Below are 20738 nucleotides of genomic sequence, written 5' to 3'. Positions count from 1 at the left end.
GGCGACAAACGCTTTTCTGCCACCTCATCGTCTGTCAGGTCTTCAAAGCATGAATATTTTTGCTTGACTTGGTTTCATAAACCGTTTAGATTTATAAGAATGATAAAATGCTACTAAAAAAAAAACTACTTCACAGTTCTAACAACGACAGTGTGACCTTGCGACACATGACTTCACTGCATTATAAAAAGGATTTCCATTTTTGAAAAACTCAACCAGCATTATGAAACAATGCTGTGGCTCCAATGTAGTAGAAATGCACGTTTTACCTTTCAGACGTAGTTTTACAAACACTTGCTGACGACACCCAATTAGCCCACGTAACCGCAACAATGGGACACTTGATCACACAACCCGAGCCTTGACCGTGGTGAATGCCCTACACAGGCCGGTTATAGAAACTGCTGGAATGCTTTGCCTACAAGTGTGGTAAATGGACTTCATTGATCAACCTTTGGACTTTCCAGAAAAGATGTTGCAAGTACCGGAATGCGGCACCAAGAAAAGCAGAGCCAGATCTCGACGGCTATGAGGAGATGGCTGCATGCATGCGCCCTAAACTACAGGTGACCCAGGCTGAACCGCGGTCTGACACTGCCATCTACGAACCAAATTAGGTACTTTGCGTCAGACATCTTAAACCCACTCATTCTACGGGGTCTTAAATCCATGTCGAGAGAGTTGTCGTACCTCGACTGGACACACCGACCACGTGCTCGCCGCCATGGCAGCAAGAAACCTGCTGGCAGCACATCCATCGAAGTAACGCCTGTCCTACAAATCCTAGAATTCAACAAAACCAAATTTATTGATATGCAAAGTCACACTTGAACCCTAAACAAATCAAGATCACATGCTTCCTATTGACGAAAATGTTTTTGACAGGTTCCAAGAGCAGATTTTGACAGTTTTGGCTGTAAAATAAAACAAAACTGTGCTTTTTTTTTTTGTTTTTTTGTAAATGTGTTAGAGGCAAATGACAAACTGCCTTGGTAGTGAGATCAAAAATGTTTGCGACGTTGTCTTTTTTTTTATGATTTGCCCTGTAAAAAATATATATTTATAAGGATCAAAAATAGTTCCTGACATGAGAGATATGACAGCTTTCACCTCCAAACACCATCATCATCGGCACTTGATGGAATTCTTCCTTCATTTATTCAAGGTCAAAGCTCATCACTCCCACCAGTCGTTTGCATTGTAAAAAAAATTTCTGGTCAGGTCTGTGGGGACATTTTGAATAATTGGAATTCTTCAGTAGTAAACGTGTAGAGTGTTGGTATACTCCCATGAATGATAATGATCTGGTTTGAAGAGTGTCCTGCAAGTGACTGGCGACCAGTCCAGGGTCTACCCCGTTCCACGCCATGCTAACGTAATGACGGTATTCACGCTTTGTCACTCCTCCGATTTGAATTCCAACTCAGTCCGATTGAAATGTCCTTCTGCAATATGCCACGATGATGGATGAACACGGCTTCAATTCAAAAGCAGATGATAGCCATGTTGGTCACACTTCAGCAGCGCTTCAAATAATATCCCTGACGCTGACTCAACTTGTTCAGAATGTTTTTTTTTTCATGTACGTTTGGATCCTACTCTTTGCTTTAAGAGACTTTAAAATGTATCATTGTGATAAGCACGCACATCTATAAGCGACTTCAAATGTTCCATCAATTTCTGATCTGCTGATCCTCACAAGGGTCGCGGGTGTGCTGGAGCCTATGCCAGCTCCTCTTCGGGCAGGGGGGGTATAACCGAAGGGCAAAAATAGACAAACATTTGAGCTCACAATCGCAGCTCGAGACAATGTTGAACATTCCATTGACGTACCACGCATGTTTTTGGAATGTGGAAGGAAACCAGAGAACCTGGAAAAAACCAACACAGGCACGGGGAGAACATGCAAATTCCACACAGGAAGGCCGGAGCAGGAATCAAACCCTGCACCACTGCGCTGTGAAGCCGACGCGCTAACCAGTCGTCCACCGTGCCGGGATCAAATGTTTTGTATAATAGTATACAAAACTATAAAACCACTAAAATAATAATAATCATTTTAATCAAACGTTATGCATCACTAGACAGAATCTCAAAAACTGCTGACTGACACCTTAGAGACAGGAGCCTCATCTGAATTTCTCAAGTCCTTACACAAGTCATGAATTTTGTTCGAAAGATTTGAACATAACCCTGCGACTTGTTGCTCACCAGTTCTGGGTTTAGCTCGTCTCGGCTGACTTTCATCTGGTATTGACGACAGCTCGCCAGCGGCACTTATGAGGATCAGCGTGACAAAAAAACGGATGGATGGATTTAAACATAAACAAATGCGATGATGTTTCGATTGTTATTGAACGAGGGAACCCGAAGAGCAGCTCTGATTCTAATCAACACAGGGCATTAACGACAACAGTGGAGGGACCACCCTCTTCAACAAGCTGTTATTAGTTCAGTCTTATTTGGCAGTTCATTAAAGTGATCGAATCAGAAGTCAAATTTGCCAACATACATCACATCAAATGATCCAAGTTGGCTGATAGTCAAGTACGGTACAGGGGAAAGTTTTCATTTCAACCAAAAAAAAAAAACACTGATGACTGCAGCACGTCAGGCAACATCTCAAAATAATAATAATCAAGGTTACCGTGGAGGCATTTCACCATAGAGGAATCGTACTCTCCGAGCCAGAAGAAGATGCATCTGGGAAATAAAGATAAGATCATGCATTTAGTCTCACTCACCGTGCTGAAGTTTACCGAGTAGCAATCCTCCCCGCGAAAGGTGCACTGTAGTAACATATCGCCAATGTCATGACCGGTGCGGTTATAGAAATCAGTCATGTTGAAGAGTTTGGGCTTAAAGTTCTGGAAGTTGGCTTTCTCCTTCAGGGCGGCCAGAACCTCCGGCTCAGCCAAATGTGGGTTGGCTATTTGGTAGTTATTATTGAGGAGGGCCAGAAGCTCCCCCACGTGATAGAGGTCATTACGGGTGATTTTGGAAAAGCGGAACTCGTTGAGGTTACAGAAGGTAACGGCGGGAAAGGTGAGGTTGGTGGCCGCCACCTCGTCCAGCTTGGTGACGTGAGGGTACTCCAGGTAGTAGGACACTCGATCCACGCACACCAGCAGCAGTAAGCAGAGTGAACCCAAAAAGGAAAGAGTCCAGAGGAACCGGCGGAATGTCATGTGTCCATAAGAGAATATGTGACTCATGCCGTGCAGCGTGGACATGTTCGCAAAAGCTTGCAGGTTGGACGGCCTGGCGCTCTCGATGCTTTCCTCGGAGCTTCCTTTCATGGCTGCCGCCCGATGCTCAACCAACTTCGGCGAAAAGACTTTGCTTAGCAACAGCGGCAGCACAATCCACGCGCCGGTGTCAGTCGCGCCGCAGCTTTACGCCCCTCGATGGCAACGCGAACGCTCTCGGGAAACGGCTACATGAGTGTCTGTCAGTTTCTGGAACTCTTTCTTTTCATGGCAATTCGCCTTCCATTGTTTGTCAGCTGTTCCTTGCTGATTTGATTCGATGCAAAACTGTGTGCGTCACTCCCTACTCGGCTGTCTTTTTGTCATGGAACCAAACACGATGACAGGTCCAGAAACACCCACTTCAACCCAAAAGCGATGCCGCCTGCTCCCTTTTGTGGCGTGAATAGAGTGCGGAAGAACACAAGAGACCAGAAAGCGAGGAACAGGGCAAATTGCGAATGTAAAGAAAGAGGCAAGAGATGAAGGGGGGTGGAGGGTAGGGGGGGGGGGGGGGCTGCAATGAAAAGGGCTCGCTGTTGAAGAGAAGTACGAAGCCTCAGCCGTCAGTGGGACCCTTCCTCCTTCAATCGGGAATGCCTCTACATTGCTGTGACGATAGAAGGCAATGATTTTGTGAATGAAGGGAATAAGGAGAGAAAGGGCTCACGAGTCCCTCATCGCCACTTCTCTTGTCACTCAGATCTGTCTTCAAGCTTCTTCTTGTTTTGTCCAGAAACGAAAATGAGGGTGTGGGGTGGGAGGGGGTGTCAGAGACCTCCGAACAGTCCACCACTGTGCTTGACAACCGGTGCTCGCAGCTTCCACGCAGGTTCTACTTCCTCACTTGCACAAATCCTTTAGTTAACGGGAAGACCAGCGCTTGATGGTTTACGACCGAGCCCTGGCCGGCGCAGTCGCTAAAGCCGCTCTGGAGACCTCCAGCTTTACTCCTGCGAACATACAGATTTATATTCGCTTCCTCACCAGCACCAGCACCAGCGCCAGCGCCACCGACAGCCCCCCCCCCCCCCCTTTTTATCGCTCTCTCTCCCGGAGACTGTACCTCTCTCTCCCTCCGCCTCCTCTTTAGTAGTCAGGATCCATCCCACTGCTGAATGGCTGCTTTGCTTGTGTGCCTGTGCTCACAAGCCAAGTCGTTCAATCTGGACACCACCTTGGCTCTGCGTGATGGTTCGCTATTGATGTAACAGCAACACGTTTGTGCAAACATGCCACAGGTTACTTTCCATACATATTGCTGCAACGTAGCCTTTTTTTGTATACGGTATAGCGACTTCAACATAATGGAACAATAAGAACAATCTGTTCTTGGAGTTGCATATTTCTATGTAATATTTCTATGTAGAGAGGTGGGAATCGCGATGATGGTTGAATAGCGCAATTTGTGCCAGGAATAACAATACCATGAATACCACAAAGTGGTAATTATCCATCCATCCATATATTCTGATCCGCTTGTGCTCACACGGGTCGCAGGGGATGCTGGAGCCTATCACAACTGTCTTTGGGCAGTAGGCAGGGGACACCCCGAACTGGTTGCCAGCCAATCACAGGGCACACGAGCAACCATCTACACTCACACGCACACCGAGGGACGATTTAGAGCGCTCCATTAACCTGCCGTGCATGTTTTTGGAATGTGGGAGGAAACCGGAGTTCCCGGAGAAAACCCACACAGGCACGGGAGAACATGCAAACTCCACACAGGAAGGCCGGAGCCGGAATCTAACCTGGAGGGCCGTCGTGCTAACCAGTCAACCAGCGGGCCACCAGCAGTAATTATGTGATACTTACTTTCCTGAAGGGAAAATGTTTTGCCATTCTACCCCGAAATTCAACCCTCCCAACCTTTGAAACGTGAGGCATATTTTATAACCACTACCTCACGATGCTGTCGCTCAGTGAGTCACAACACAATACTATCGTCACATTTCGTGAATGATGTCAATACAGCTTTGAGACAACAATTGCTTAATTGCGCAGCGGGAGAACTCTGTAATACGTTGCAATTTAAAATGGGGAGAAATACTTTATAAGACAAAGTAACAGTAATCTACGACAATCGTGACGGTAAGTAACTTGCAATACATAAACTTGTTTTTCCGACAGTACTATCGTGGTGAAATCATCACACGTTGAAGGAAATGTTGGGGTGGGGGGGACGTGCAGAAAAGAGGAATTCTCCACACACACACACACACACACACACACACACACACACACACACACACACACACACACACACACACACACACACACAGCGTTTGGGAATTGCCATCTTTTTGCTGGCATATTTCGCCAACAATTATGTCATTGTACACTGCTTATTATAGTGGTGAATAATCATCTATGATTGATGGTGATAAGATGGGAAAATCAAGCTACCTAAAAAAACAGATACCACAAGCTCAAATTTCCTGCCCAGCGCAAAGTCTAACGCAAAGTGCAGATTAAATGTGCGTTTGGATGGAGTTTTCTTTCTTTCGGTATTTTTGTCGATTAGAAAGGGGAGTGTGCGCTGTTGGGGGCGTGAACATTGCAGATTTGATTCTCGGCCAATGCAGGCTGTGTTGCAGTCCAGGGAGTTGTTTTAAAACATATAATAAAGATTATGATAATAACGATGAGCTCAATTAATTGATTTATGGAACAATCAATGTCATAAATATGAAAAAAAATACAACAACATCCACCACACCTAACGACGGAGCACCACAACTTAGACCTGCTCCAAAGGGGTCTTAAGTCGACTTTGATCCATGAAATTGTCAGGAGTGCTGGGGGCATGAAAGGAAATATTTTTGGTCCGCCGGAATGTCAGCGTGACGCAGCACAGCCTGACGAATTCCTAAACACGGTAAACTAAATCTGGCCCTGCACAAAAATCACAACGTACCAGTTTTTACGCCAAGCACACATGCGCTGTCGAAGGCTGACATCAGACCACACAAATGTAGACCAATCTTGAGCCGACAGTATTTTAGTGGCTGGTTTTGTGTCAGTGAACAGCGAGTTTCTGGCTTGAACAGAAAACCGGGCAATTTTCATTTGGGTCAAAAGTTCACGACAATGCTGTGTGAAACCTTTTCATTCCTCCCTGCAACAAACATTTAATTCAGTGGCAGCCCAGGGATGTGAAATCTACATAACAATCGGGGAACTGTATCTGACCACAGCCCACGGGGATTAAGTCAATATTCTGCCTTGGTAACCAAGCACACAGACCGTAGCAACCATTATGACGGCATGATGTAGCAACCCAATTGCAGTTTAACTCCAAAAAATAAAAAAAAATTTAAAAAATCAAAAGGAAAAGATACTTTGTCACGCTCCCGAACATGAAAATGTAACTTCATGCCTTGAGGGACAAGCTGTTGAGGTTTTACATCCACCTACGTTGGTGTTGTGAAGAGGTAAAATGACTGCAATTTCACAACCATGCGGCACATTTTCGCTTCCAACCAGACAGTAAACAAGACAGAAGGATTCTGTCCACCAATGTCATCTTTACTGTCTTACCTTACATAATGGATATGCAAGAATGTACGATACTATTTTGTTATAGTATCCTGTGGAAAGATTACGAAACTCTAATTTCAATTCTACACAAACCAGTGTGCCTGTTGTTGCAGATTGCAGCATGAACGTGGTGAACTTTTCAGCAGTAATTAGTTTTCAAGGAGATGGAGAAATGCACAACTTTATGCACTGAATAACAAGTAGGAGGCCAACCATTTAATGCACCGATACGCACCACTTTATTGGAGGGATTTTGACAATCAACAAAATGATTTAGTACAATCCAATTGTGGTCTGAACAAACACAATGTTGATTTATGCAAATACAGTGGAACCTATGTGGGTGAACGCCTACAAATGCCACAAATGTAAAAAAAAAAAAAAAAAAAAGATCCACAAATGGAATTTAGTGCAAATACAAGATATGTATGAATTAAATATAAATTGCATACACACAAAAAAATCTTTATCAAGCAATTGCTAATGTAATGTGAAAGCATCACGGCTAATGACTTGTGTGAAAATGACCAGAGAAGCGTGCCAACAAACATTTTTCCTCTCCATTCTGACTACTTTGTCTTGATTTCAGTTGAATTCTACAGTCATTAACGCAGGGTGGGGCTGCTGAGGCCAGGAGGCAGAAAAAAGCATCACATTTCAAGCATCAGGGCCATGTCGACGTCAGCACAGGACGCCACATGTATATGGAATGGACGGCCGTTATTCATGGGGGATAAGGAAAAGGCTGGCCCGTGAATACCAATTATCCACGTATAATTCATGCCCAGTAGAAATTCATTCATTCATTCATTTATTTTCCGAACCGCTTCATCCTCACGAGGGTCGCGGGGGGTGCTGGAGCCTATCCCAGCCGTCTTCGGGCAGTAGGCGGGGGACACCCTGAACCGGTTGCCAGCCAATGGCAGGGCACACAGAGACGAACAATCATCCGCGCTCACACCTCGTGATAATTTGGAGTGTTCAATCAGCCTGCCATGCATGTTTTTTGGAATGTGGGAGGAAACCGGAGCACCCGGAGAAAACCCACGCAGGCCCGGGGAGAACATGCAAACTCCACACAGGGAGGCCGGAGCTGGAATTGAACCCGGTACCTCTGCACTGTGAGGTCGACGCGCTAACCACTGGACCGCCCCCCAGTAGAAATAACTTTTTAAAAAATTAATCCCAAAAAGTTGAGGAAAAAATGCTGATGAACCACCAATGAGGATTTTCCCACACAGGTATGGAGGTACGTATGTTCTCTCTCTCTCTCTCTCTCTCTCTCTCTCTCTCTCTCAGTTTTTCTGTTGCCATCTGCAGAGAGACAGCTGGGCAATGCGCCTCAGAACTAATGAACCACGAATTAGAAAGGGATTGGCCACTCAGTACAATTTGAGCAATACAATGAACTCAACATCAATTACAAACAAATTCTACCAGGCAAAGGCTCTGTAAAAACACTTCTTCCACAGATAGACAACCTGTTAGGTTTGCCTAGCAGGGTGAAATTAACTGTTGATTACTAATGCTAATTATTAACACTACCTATTTTGGGGGGTGCTTTAAGCTCTTCCAGTACATTTTCCTGAAGGTTAAGCATGTCATCTTTCTGATAGAGTAGAATGTTAAAAACCTCAAAGGTTTGTCACACTGAAAAGTCACTTGTTGCAAAGAATGACCCAAATACATGTACGCAATGCAAGCAAATGATAAATATTGATGTTGCCCATCTTATTTTATTATAAAACAAGACCAAAAAACAGACACAGATAGTCGACGTGACTGCTAAAGCTTTTTTGACAACCAACTCAGGTCAGGTGAAAATAAAATGTAATTCGCCTAATAGCCTCAAGGGGGCGAAATAAATACACAAAACATACACCTCATGTATCCAAGAAACGGTAATGGTCCGCCACTTAGTGGATAAAATTACTCAGTGCAAATATTGGTTCTTTTTTAAATCGACGAAAACGAGTTCAGATTTCCAGACACGGACGTACAAACTCACTTTATTCCAGCTTCTGTCTCCATTGTTGTGAGACATTTGTGACGTCCACTAATTATGCAGCGTGCAAGGGCAAACAGGTGAGCTTTATTAGCCACTAATGGCTTCACGCCCAATAAATTGAAGTTCACGAGAAAGGGCAATGGGAGAATCGTTCCTAAACAACGTGTTAAACAATTGCGGTCAAGAACAACTACAACAATAATGTCGAATGACATTTCAAAGAAAAGGGGCAAGAGTTCCGGTGAGAAAAGGGCCAAGAAAAAGGTCAAACGTAAAGAGACGTACGCCATGTACATCTATAAAGTTCTGAAACAGGTGAGCAACAACTTTGACTTGTGCTTTTTAACCTAATTGAACAATTTATTTTATCGTAGGTTTAATAAACTCGTATTTGGATTTTATAAAATCTGACCAGTGTAGTAGGCCTCGGTGTTCATTAAAAATGATACAAAGGCTTTGTTCCTATTTATTATTGTAAGCCACTCTTAACATTATGCATTCTCAAGATAACCCTTGTGCTTCAATATAAGAAGAGAAACCCGTACATTCCTTAAATGATTCAATTAAAATGTTCATTATTGCACATAAAAGTTCGACCCTATGTTTAAAAAAAAAATAAAGTTATCACAGATTAAATGCAAATGGGTTGAAATAAAACGTTAGATAACTGAACTGTACTACGGCAGTGATTATTTCAGTTACCACTAGAGGGAGCACGTGTACCATACCACATTTTGGGAAACGTTGACTTGATACTGCGCCTCACGTCCAGTGGAGCAAATGAATAATATAATTTCGATTTTTTTTTTTAAAAAAAGGTGGAAGCTTCATCAGATGGCTGCAAAAAGACTATTACTTAGTATTGGGGTGGGGGATTTAACAGTGAAAAACTTAATGAAGGAACAAAAACATTTTTATGTTGGAATATGCTAGTAAAAAACAGTCCTGCGGCGCCTCCTCTGTAGCTGGAGACCGAACTGTCGCAATCCCGCATGTTGGCTGCCTAGTGTTCCAACCATCATAAGGACTGTGACAGTTAGGTCCCAATACTCTCTTTTATCCAACTTTATACTACTAATACTAATCCTAATAATATTTTAAGACTGTTTTGAAACCTGTGATTAGATGTATTTTAGCTGAAAGTGTATACAAATGAACAAAGCCTGGGAGTGACGGAGAAACGTGTTGATTGATTTAGGTTCATCCGGACACGGGCATCTCCAGCCGGGCCATGAGCATCATGAATTCGTTCGTCAATGACTTGTTCGAGAGGATCGCCACCGAGGCGTCGCGCCTGGCCCAGTACAACAAGCGGGCCACCATCACCAGCCGCGAGGTGCAGACCGCCGTCAGGCTGCTGCTGCCCGGCGAGCTGGCCAAGCACGCCGTGTCCGAGGGCACCAAGGCCGTCACGAAGTACACCAGCTCCAAGTGAAGAAGGGACCATATTTGGCAGTTACCAATAAATGTCTTTCCTGGCCTCGATCGAATCGTCTTTGGCTCAGTAACACAGCTGCGCCTTCACCACTAGATGGCGTCGTTGTACAGCTGTTTTTATTTCCGTACTGCATTGGAGTTTTTCAAAGGAGTCAAAAGGCCCAACACATTGGCTTCATATAACAATAATAAGTCGTGGAACCTTATCAGAGCCGATGAAAACCTTCCGCAACGGCATTGTCCTCTTTGTTGATGGCTGTACAGTAGAACAGAGGTTATAAAGGGGAGAAGTCAAACGGGTGACCTATGATTGAAGGCTGTCATCACACCCAGAAATGATCGTGCAAGGTTGCTTTTGATGACACCCATTATCCATTAAAACACAAATCTATACACGCACGACGCCTCAAAATAAAATGACTCGATAGAATGGCTATGCATAGGTTAAATCGATTGCAATCTCCCAAGTTGCTCGAGGGAGCTGTGCCTTGCGAACGCTGAAAAAGACCAAGCTGGCCGCACGACACTTCAAAACAAACGTGTCACAGTTCTTCAGCAGCTCCTCAGCATTCACATGCAGGTGCTCCAAAAATTCTCTACTCATAGTGGAAATTGGAACTCCTTGTTAACCAGTTTGACCCCCCCCCCAAAAAAAAAACCCCAGTTTAAAAGAACTTTTCATCAGTGAACAAGCTAGTTCACGGGTGTCAAACTCAAGGCGGGGCAAGATCCCTTCAGCCGCAGTCACTTTATGTGGCCCGCAACAGCAAATCATGTGTCATCTTGCATGATCCTTGCTAAAATCTGTTCCGAATTGTCAAATAGGCATGTGTAGTAAACAACATTGAGATTTAGCAAAAATTTTTGTCACCCTGTTTACATTCACTTGAACAATGATTGAACTACCGGTGTTATAGTTTCCTAATTTCAAAACTAGTAAAACATTATTTTGTTGTGTACAAGTTAATAATGCGATGATTAAACATTTTTTGTGGTTTCACTGTCATAACGGCCATCCGAGAGAAGACGTAGCTCCAAAGTGGCCCATATAGATATGGTCATTAAAAAACACACACGCAGTATAATATAGCAACGGTAAAATGATTTGTGGGGGGGAAAAAAATCATCTTCATTGGATGCATTCATGCAGTTTGCTTAAACATTTTGGTCTTTAACTTTAACTACACTGTACAATATTTAATTATTTGCAGTATGTACTGTGTAATTTGTGTGACACTTTCAACCTGATTACCGGTACAAGGGAAAGGACATTGGCAGTTTCTGGTGTAATCTTCATATATCATGGAGGGAAAAACAATGATATCGGTACATTAGGCTGTGAATAGCATCTGATCCAGAGGCTCCTTAAGTTTGTGTTGTGACACAAAAGTGGTCAGAGGTTAATTTCTTTTGGGTAGCCACTTCATCCACCCACCCATTTTCCGATCCGCTTTATCCTCAGAAAGGTCGCGGGGGATGCCGGAGCCTATCCAAGCCATCTTTGGGCAGTAGGCGTGGGACACCCTCAACCGGATGCCAGCCAATCGCAGGGCACCCAGAGACGAACAACCATCCACGCTCACATTCACACCTCGGGACAATTTAAAGTGTTCAATCATGCATGTTTTTGGAATGTGGGAGGAAACCGGAGTACCCGAAGAAAACCCACGCAGGCCCGGGGAGAACATGCAAACTCCACACAGGAAGGCCGGAGCCGGGATCAAACTCATGACCTCTGCACTGTGAGGTCGACGTGCTAATCACTGGATCACCGTGCCACCCGGGTTGCCACTCATCAGAGTGAATTGCTGTATTTGCTGAAGATTCAGGACACATTTTTGCCTGCATTATCGTCAGTTTACCACAAGAGGTATGTATATATTTTTTAAGTTCTGTAGGGAACTGTGTTTCAAATTTTTGTTTTTTGAGCTGCAGAGGTTTGGGGAACCCTGCTATATAGGCCTACTATGTATTGTATACCAGAGTTACGTATACCATTTCACCGTGAGTCTATGTATTTTTGTTGTGGGTAATATGTCATATTCGATGCCAGCAACTTTGCTGATGATTATAATAGAAATGAAAGTTTTGTATTTCACCCCATTCCTCGACTTCCCGGCAATCGCGCCCATGCATAGTAGTAGTCAATACGCTGGCTGTCTCCGTTAAGCACGCTGCTATGAAACATATTATGGATGGGTGCATTAGTGACTGATGCACAGCCTGGGCTGGCTTGCCTTGTTTTTGTGTTGCGAGCACATCATTAGAAAATGTTCCACTTGGCAGGGAAGCACGTATTAACCGCTAGCACAATGAAATGAGGTTGTGATCGATGGTTAAAGTTATCCAAGACTATTATGCTGAAATATGAACCTCCCTTTTGTCACCATGAAGCAGAGAGCTATTTGCATGTTGATCAGTGCATCGAGAGACAATTGGAATCTGCGTTGCAATGTGTGGAGTGGGGCCCAACGCTCAAACAATATAGAAATGTAATCACGCTAGCCCAGAGTAGTTCGGAGCTGTGGTTTAATTTAATGCTCGATAAATTCATTTGGGTTCTCCAGCAACATGTCAAGCATCCTAAATAGACATCGGGTACTTTGCATTCAGCCACGTTGACAGCTTTTATGGAACTACGCAGCCATAAAAAACATTATTGATCGGCTATCAATAGACTATTTCATGACACTTAAATAAATAAAAGAAATTGAATTTCATCATTTTGGTTTGATCGAGCACAATACATACCGGGATACGCGTCAACTTCGGATTTGTTTGAATTTCAAAATTATTCTTACATAAGAAATAATGGAAATCAAATTCATCTGATTAAAAGTCAAACCTGTCGCCATCATAAAACCTTTGACGATCAATTGAAGCTTAGCATAGAAACCGTTGTGGAGATGGGATACTTCATAAAGATTCTTAACTGAGTTAACCACTGTCATATGTCAAAAACAAAACAGCAGACGCTCTTCTTAACTGTTAATCTGAAAAGTCTGATGCAAATAAAAATTCATCATGTGGAGCTAGCTAGCTAGCTGGACGGCAAACGTCAAGCCTTGGTTCACAGTACACTTTCCCGTACTTTGATAACAATTTCACGTTATAATATTGTTCGTTTTTTACTTTCACATGATTTTGAAGGTAACTCTGCTTCCCAGTTTTCGTACTAATTTATGCACTTGTTTGAAATTCATGATGGTGATGTCATTACAAGTAGCGTCTACGATTTATCGTGCCAGCCTATTAAAAAAAGTCACGATAGCTTCTTCTTTTCACCATTGTACTTTTGAGGTCAACGCCGATATTTGCTGATGCGCTGCAGCCTGTTGGATTATCCGGTTAATTATTCCACTTGTCAACACCAGTTTTCTTTTTCCAACAAACTTTGCGGTACAATGAAACCTGACAGACATGCTCTAAAAACCTACACCGTCTTCTACAATTCCGCCTTAAACTAACATCAAATGAAATTGCAAACCCATTAGCATTTGATATTACTCTAATTACATTTCATCACGCTCACAGTATATTGAATGACTTCACAATGCGGCAGGAGGGCCGCAGTTAAATCTCCCTCGGTATGTGTGCCATGTCCTGGGTACGACGTTAAACTGCATCCAACTGGTCCTCCAGGTTGGGGGTTGGGCGTGAGGTTAACAACCTCACCCTGTAAAACAAAACCTGTTACAGAAACGACGAGAGGAAGCCATTCCGGTAAACCACGGCGAAGAAGAGACGGCACATCCTTGGATGTATCTATGACGGGGCCGGGTGAAATCCAGCAGGAAGCCCGACCCCTGATGACCCCGATCTTTGGAACCAAAACCAACACCAGAGTAGGCACCTGGAATGTGCGCACAATGTTCCAGTCTGGTCGCATGGACCAGGTGCTGAAGAATATGAGGGACTATCGCCTGGACATCTTAGGCGTTAGTGAAATGAGGTGGACGGGGCAAGGGCGTCTAGTGGTTGATGGAGCAACTTTTCTGTACTCTGGGAAGCAAGACCACCATTCCCATGGAGTCGGCATCATCCTCTCCAATAGTGCAGCAAAAGCATTGATTGGATGGAAGCCGGTGAATGAACGGATTATTACAGCAAGGCTCTACACCAGATATGCCAAAGTAACCATCGTACAAGTCTATGCCCCAACCGAAGCTGCCTCAGCGGACGATAAAGACACCTTCTACAACCAGCTCCAGACCGTGCTTGAGGAGATCCCCAGACATGACATCAAAATGCTGATTGGAGACTTCAACGCAAAACTGGATAATGACAGAAGGGGCCTGAATGCCACAGTTGGACCACATGGGTCTGCAGGCTCCACGAACGACAACGGGGAGAGACTGTTGATGCTAACCAGTACCAACGGCCTCAGCATTGGCAACACCTTTTTTGAGCACAAGCGGATCCACAAAGTAACCTGGGTTTCACCTGGTGGCGGGACCCAGAACGAACTGGACTACATCTGCATCAACACAAGGTGGCGCTCGTCATTGCTCGACGTTCGCTCCCACAGAGGTGCAGATGTGGGTTCAGACCACTTCCTTGTGGTGAGTAAAATCAAGCTGAAGCTGAAGAAGGTGAAAAGGGTGCAGCCCAAGAGACCTTACGCAGTGGACAAGCTAAAGGATAACAACATCTCAGAAAGCTTCTGTGAGGAGTTGAGTAGGAAGCTCAAGGTATCACAACACCTTGCAAACATTGAGGAGCAGTGGAGTATGTTCTCTTGTGCCATTGCTGAAACTGCAGAAGCAGTTATCGGCACAAAGAGGGGTACCAACAAAGAGAGATGGATAACAGACAACACCTGGAAGTTGATTGATGAAAGGAAAGTGGCCAAGATAAAAAGAGAACAAAAGAGGAGGCTCCGGAGCTGGAGGATGGAAGACGAGGAGTACAGGCGCTTGGACAGGGCAGTGAAGAAGAGTTGCAGGAAGGATAAAAGACAGTGGCTAGAAGAGAAAGCAAGAGAGGCACAGGAAGCAGCCGAGAACAACAACACGACGACCCTATACAAGATCGTGCGGGAGCTAACCAACTCCAGGAGCAGCTCTAGCGTGCCAATCAGGAGCAAGGATGGCAGGACACTTCTAAGCGACGAGGAGCAAGAAGCAAGATGGCTGGAACACTTCAGGGAGGTTCTCAACCAACCAATGCCTCCCGTGCTCTTCAATTTCGATCAAGAGACACCAGCTCCAGCTCTAAATATTACATCGAAAGAGATATCCGAGACTGAGGTTGCCAGAGCAATCAAGGGCCTTAAGAACAACAAGGCACCGGGACTCGATGAGGTAGCTGCCGAGATGTTGAAACACGGCCAAGACGCTGTTGTGGAGAGCCTTACCCACCTGTTCAACCTGATTTGGCATGCTGAAGAGGTTCCTGCCGACTGGAGACGTGGGGTCATTGTCACGCTTCCTAAGAAGGGAAACCTCGCAGACTGCAATAACTGGCGGGGCATTACACTGCTGTCAATCCCCAGCAAGGTATTCTGCAGTGTCCTGCTACATCGCCTTAAAGATGAAGTGGATAACATCTTGAGGGAAGAGCAAGCCGGTTTCAGGAAAGGAAGGTCTTGCGCCGAACAGATCTTTACCCTTCGAAACATCATAGAGCAGTGCCAAGAACTTCAGACACCACTCATGATCAACTATATCGATTTCAAGAAAGCCTTCGACAGCATCCACCGGGAGTCACTGTGGCAGATCGTCCAGCTGTATGGTGTACCCCTCAAGTACATCAACATCTTCAGGTCATTGTACCACAACTCAACCTGTTGTGTCAAAACCAACAGTGGCACAACTGATGATTTTGACATTGTCACTGGTGTAAGACAGGGTTGCATTCTGTCACCCCTACTCTTCATCATCATAATTGACTTTGTGATGAGGAAGTCCATCACAGGGGAAGAAGTTGGTATCAAGTGGGGAGGGAGCAGACTAGCTGACCTGGAATTTGCAGATGATTTGGCTCTGTTAAGTCACACCCAGCCCGCACTCCAGGAGTTGACCAACAATCTGCATGAGCACGGAGTTAAGGTCGGTTTACGAATTAGCCAGGAAAAGACCAAGGCCATGGCCGTCGGACAGCACCAACACCTTCAACCACTCACTCTACACCAACATGACATAGAGTACATTGACAGCTTCACATATCTTGGGAGTAACATCTCAAATACAGGTGGTGTGGAGAAAGACGTCAACAGTAGACTTGGTAAAGCTGCGGGAGTGTTCCAACGCCTCCGCAACATCTGGTCATCGAAAGCCATCACTACGACCACCAAGCTACGCCTCTATATGTCAGTGGTTATCCCAACAGCGATTTACGCCTGTGAGACATGGATGAAGACAGCCAACATTACCAACAAGTTAGATGTCTTTCATCGGCGTTGCCTGAGATCCATCCTGAGGATCTCATGGAGAGACCACATCACCAACGAGGAGGTGATGAAGAGGGCAGGAGTGGCTGAACTGTCAGACATTGTCTCTGAAAGGAGAAGGAAAATGATCGGCCACGTACTCCGGCTGCCAAGAGAGAGACCGGCAAGTGTGGCCATGGACTGGATGCCAGAGGGTGGAAAGAGGAAGAGAGGTAGGCCAAAGAAGACGTGGAGACAGACTGCCAAAGAAGACCTCAGTGAGATGGGTGTCAGCTGGCATGGAGCAAGAAAGGTCGCCAGTGACCGGAACAAATGGAGGAGGCTCGTCGCCCAATGTTCCAAATAGGAGCGGGCGGAACTAACTAACTAACTATGTGTGCCACGGTACTCCAAACAGCATTAAGAGGCACATAATCAGAGGGAACTAATTGCCAATGATTGCATAAATGAAGTGGCTCGCTTTCATCAGGACTGATGTTCTGCCTCTTACCACCTTGGGAGAAGAAGGCGCTTGACCAGAAAAGCAGAAAACCCATGAAGCTATACTGCTTGTGGCGGATAATATAAAGAAACAGAATATGTCCAACGGCAGGGGGGTGGTAGGAGATGGGGTGGCATGTTATTGATGGTTTTTGTTGTCATCAGAGTTGCTTCTACTTCATAGCCAAAAAAAAAAAAATACCAAGGCCAACCATTTGAGAAATGAATCTATTGAAGTCTCTTTCTTCTTTTTTTTCCCCCCATTAGTAAGTGTTTAGTTCAGCGTTTTAAATAATTGTGTTACAAGGAATGATATTTAAAATACATTTGGGAGCCAATGAGGCGGGAAAGTGCCTACATGTTTTGCTGATGACACCCGGGCCATTTGGAAGACATCAAAGTAGAGAGGAGGTAGCCTCGATGCATATTATAAACTCATTATGTGTATCATTTAAAAGGATGTACTCCAGCCATAGAAAACAATATTCGTAGTCTCGAGTAATGGGTGTTTTCAAACTTGAGACTCGTGCTCGCCTCCAGTTTAATGTAACATCCATTACCAAACTGTAACATAAAGTAAATGACCTTGATTTCAAAAGCAGCAAGTGTCATTAAGGTATGGATGGGGCACAGCTAGCTCGATGTCTGTCTTTTCAAATGGATAGAGTGGCATATCCACAGTCAAAGTGGAATTTCCGATCAAAATTTGACATTGACATCAACTGTAAAACAGAAAGCAAATGGTCACTGTCAGAAAACATTTTCAAACAGTATTTTGAATCATTCTAGGATTGCCAAGTGTCGTATGTGTCACACGTACGCTGAAAGCGGAGGTTACCTTTTAAAACTCTTCAACTTGAATAAAAGAGTGTACGAAAGCCCACTCATCTTTCAACATGAAATCACAAACTATTATACATGTGTTCCGCGGTTTACCATGGTCCCGACCTATGCGGCTTCAAGGTTATGGGCGGCGCATAATAAACTGGTTTGCACAGCGGTGTTAGGACATATCGTCACACTCAGTTATCGGATTATTTACTGTTTTTATTTATATATTTATATGTAAAGAGACAGAAATGAGAGAGGAGAGGTGTGTGTGCGTGTGTAGAGAAAGAGAGACAGGAAAAGAAAGGGATCTCTCTGGTTGCTATGGTCAAATTAAAAATGCCTTCAAAATAAGATACACCGCAAATTGAAAGTGCATGAAAATTACGATTCACCATCGCCGCATATTTTGCAGAGCGGGCTTGCTGCGTGGGAATCTCCCGTTGAGATCAATTCCTATTTTAAGTAGGACTCCTGATACTGTCTATTAAAGGTAGCCTTCTTTTTCTTGAACGCCGTAGGCTCCTCTTCTGTCTCCTGGCTAGGCTTTTTCCCCTTTCCAAAGATGTTTGTTTTGTTTTGGGGGGTTTTCTCATTTTGCTAGCTCCTGGGTTTCATTTTAGCGGTAACCAATCACGTGACCGAGGAGCGCTCCCTGACCTGCGTCAAGAGTAACACACTGTTAGATTATCTAACTTTTCTAATTAAAATATCTTTCAGATTCCGAAATAAATAAAACTGAAGTAATGCAAGTCCTTCATTCGTTCTGTGCGGCCCGGTACCAAATGACTCACAGACCCGTACCGGTCCGCGGCCCGGGGGTTGGGGACCCCTACTTTAAGGTATTTGAGGGGGGCTCAAATCAGATGTGGTGAAATCAATAGGATCATTTGTGTAATTTTTTGGGGTGGAATGAATGCATTTGGGCCACGTGGCTACTGGCAAGGATATCACCACAAGGATGTGGAAACGCTGGTCCATCATTCAAAAAGAGATATTAGCACGGGCGCCTGGTGAGTAGGCTTAATTATGCGCCGTCCCTCCTCCATCAGAACATTTCACGTGGGACAGATGCACAGCGGTGGCTAGTCATTCAGCCTAATGCGCCGATGCAGGGAGTCGTGTGGATACATAAAAGCCATTAAGACTCGCGAACGAGCAGGAAAAATACAGAGCAACTGAATGATATTTTACAAACAGCACATAAACAGGCACGCTGTTAAAGGAGCAGTTGTCTTTGTCTAAAGCAGAGTGCGCACCAATGATAATCATGTCAAATTGGAGCACTTTCAGTTTCTAATGATGAAAGTCAAGGAAGGCCTGATTTGCAGAGGTCTCTAAAAGAATGTCCTGAGCTATGATCGCGTGATGTGGGGTCTTTTAAGGGTGTTTTTTCCTCAATGACCTTCTCAGAAAACAGTCCAGCCCACCATCTGTTCAAGATTTATGATCGCACGTGTGGTCAAGACAATTCACTCGGGCTTTGGAGCGACAGCCAAAAAGGAAGCGACCTAAATCTTGTGTTGTTGCCAGTCAAAAAGTCAAACATATATCTTTACAGTCATATGTTCTTTGTGTCCCCACTATTCAAAATTCAGCATTCTAACTACCGTATTGGCCCGAATATAAGACAGTGTCTTTTGCATTGAAATAAGACTGAAAAGGTGGGGGTCGTCTTATATTCGGGGTTTAGACATTATACCCATTCACGACGGAAGATGGCGCCAGATATCATTGAAGCGTATGCTGAACTTGACTTCCCAGGCCAAAGTGAACCCCTGTCACAAAGAATAAAAATAAAAATAGCGGTAGCACGAAGAATAAAAATAAAAATAGCGGTAAGAAAGAAAAGAGAAGAAAATAATAGAAGAGATAAGAGAAAATGGAGAAACGTAGCGACAATCTGAAGAAAAGTGGGTCGACGGTTGGCCAGGTTAACCGGCAGCTGAGGAGAAGTTATGATGTCATTTACATTTCAAAAATCAGAAGCCATTCATTTACGAATGTGATTGCACTTTAGTTTCCATATTTAAATGTTCAGATATTAAGATTCGAATGAGGCAAAATAACATGCTTTTTCTCTCAAATATATTGTTATAATCATTTGTTTCAGATGTACTGTAATTATTTTCTGTATAAAAATTAATTTGGTGTTCAAAAAGTCTTTTTTCAAACTTGAGTTTTGAAAAAGAGGGGGTCGTCTTATAATCAGGCCCGTCTTATATTCGGGCCAATACGGTACTATTGCATTTGTGAAATGTGAATTAAGCAGCAAAAGCAAATCGTTTTATGCATCTCAGAGGGCGGCCATTTTGCCAGTTCCTGTCGACTTGAAAATGACGTCACAGTGCCGAGGGCAGCGATGGGCAACCTCGGTTCTCGAGGGCCGCCATCCTGCATGTTTTGGATGTTTCAACCTTCCAACAGACCTGACTAAAATGATCAGCTCATCAGAAGACGTCTAACGATCCTGATCAATTGAATGAGGTGTGTTGGAGAAAGAGGAGAGAATCAAAGTCTCCTTTTACCAGTGGATAAGAGACGTCATGCTCAAAACTTGCATAAAGTCCCGCATGTCTGCTACAACCTAAGTTTGAAAGTAAACAAGAAGCTGTAGCATCCATTGAGAGAAAAAAAGATTGGTTCACTTCTCCTGTCTCATTTAGATCCGTTTAAATTCCAAGCGGCGACTCTTCAGTTCCAAACAATTAGGACCGCCGTTGCCCACCCCTGGCCAAAAAGGGCTCAGGTTGTAAACATCACATGACCAAACCCAGAAAAAGGTGAGCCGTGATTGGTCATT

General features: G+C 44.2%; 2 protein-coding genes across 5 annotated transcripts in view; one reads left to right on the top strand and one right to left on the bottom strand.

The window, feature by feature from the left end:
• Positions 1-4222, bottom strand: part of asic1c (acid-sensing (proton-gated) ion channel 1c) — an 84736-nt gene extending 80514 nt beyond the window's left edge. For all 3 annotated transcript variants that reach the window (XM_086129047.1, XM_086129044.1, XM_086129045.1), the window contains exon 1: positions 2745-4222. In XM_086129047.1, coding sequence (XP_085985173.1) covers positions 2745-3299 — 555 coding nt within the window. In that variant the 5' untranslated portion in view covers positions 3300-4222. The remainder of the gene's footprint in view (positions 1-2744) is intronic.
• On the top strand, positions 470-10234 carry h2bk1 (H2B.K variant histone 1). Of its 2 annotated transcripts, XM_086129049.1 has the most exons (3): positions 470-525; positions 9036-9114; positions 9998-10234. In XM_086129049.1, exons 1-3 carry the CDS (start codon positions 473-475, stop codon positions 10232-10234), a joined length of 369 nt encoding a protein of 122 aa, XP_085985175.1. In that variant the 5' UTR covers positions 470-472. The 2 variants fall into 2 exon arrangements, with proteins under 2 accessions (XP_085985175.1, XP_085985174.1); XM_086129048.1 differs by lacking the exon at positions 470-525 and having other exon boundaries at positions 9001-9114.
• The last annotated feature ends 10504 nt before the right edge of the window (positions 10235-20738 follow it).

The sequence above is a fragment of the Hippocampus guttulatus genome, chromosome 14, assembly GCF_054856545.1.
Source record: "Hippocampus guttulatus isolate MCC_2025c chromosome 14, RoL_Hgut_1.0, whole genome shotgun sequence".
Taxonomy (NCBI): domain Eukaryota; kingdom Metazoa; phylum Chordata; class Actinopteri; order Syngnathiformes; family Syngnathidae; genus Hippocampus; species Hippocampus guttulatus.
This window is presented reverse-complemented; position numbering and strand designations above follow the sequence as displayed.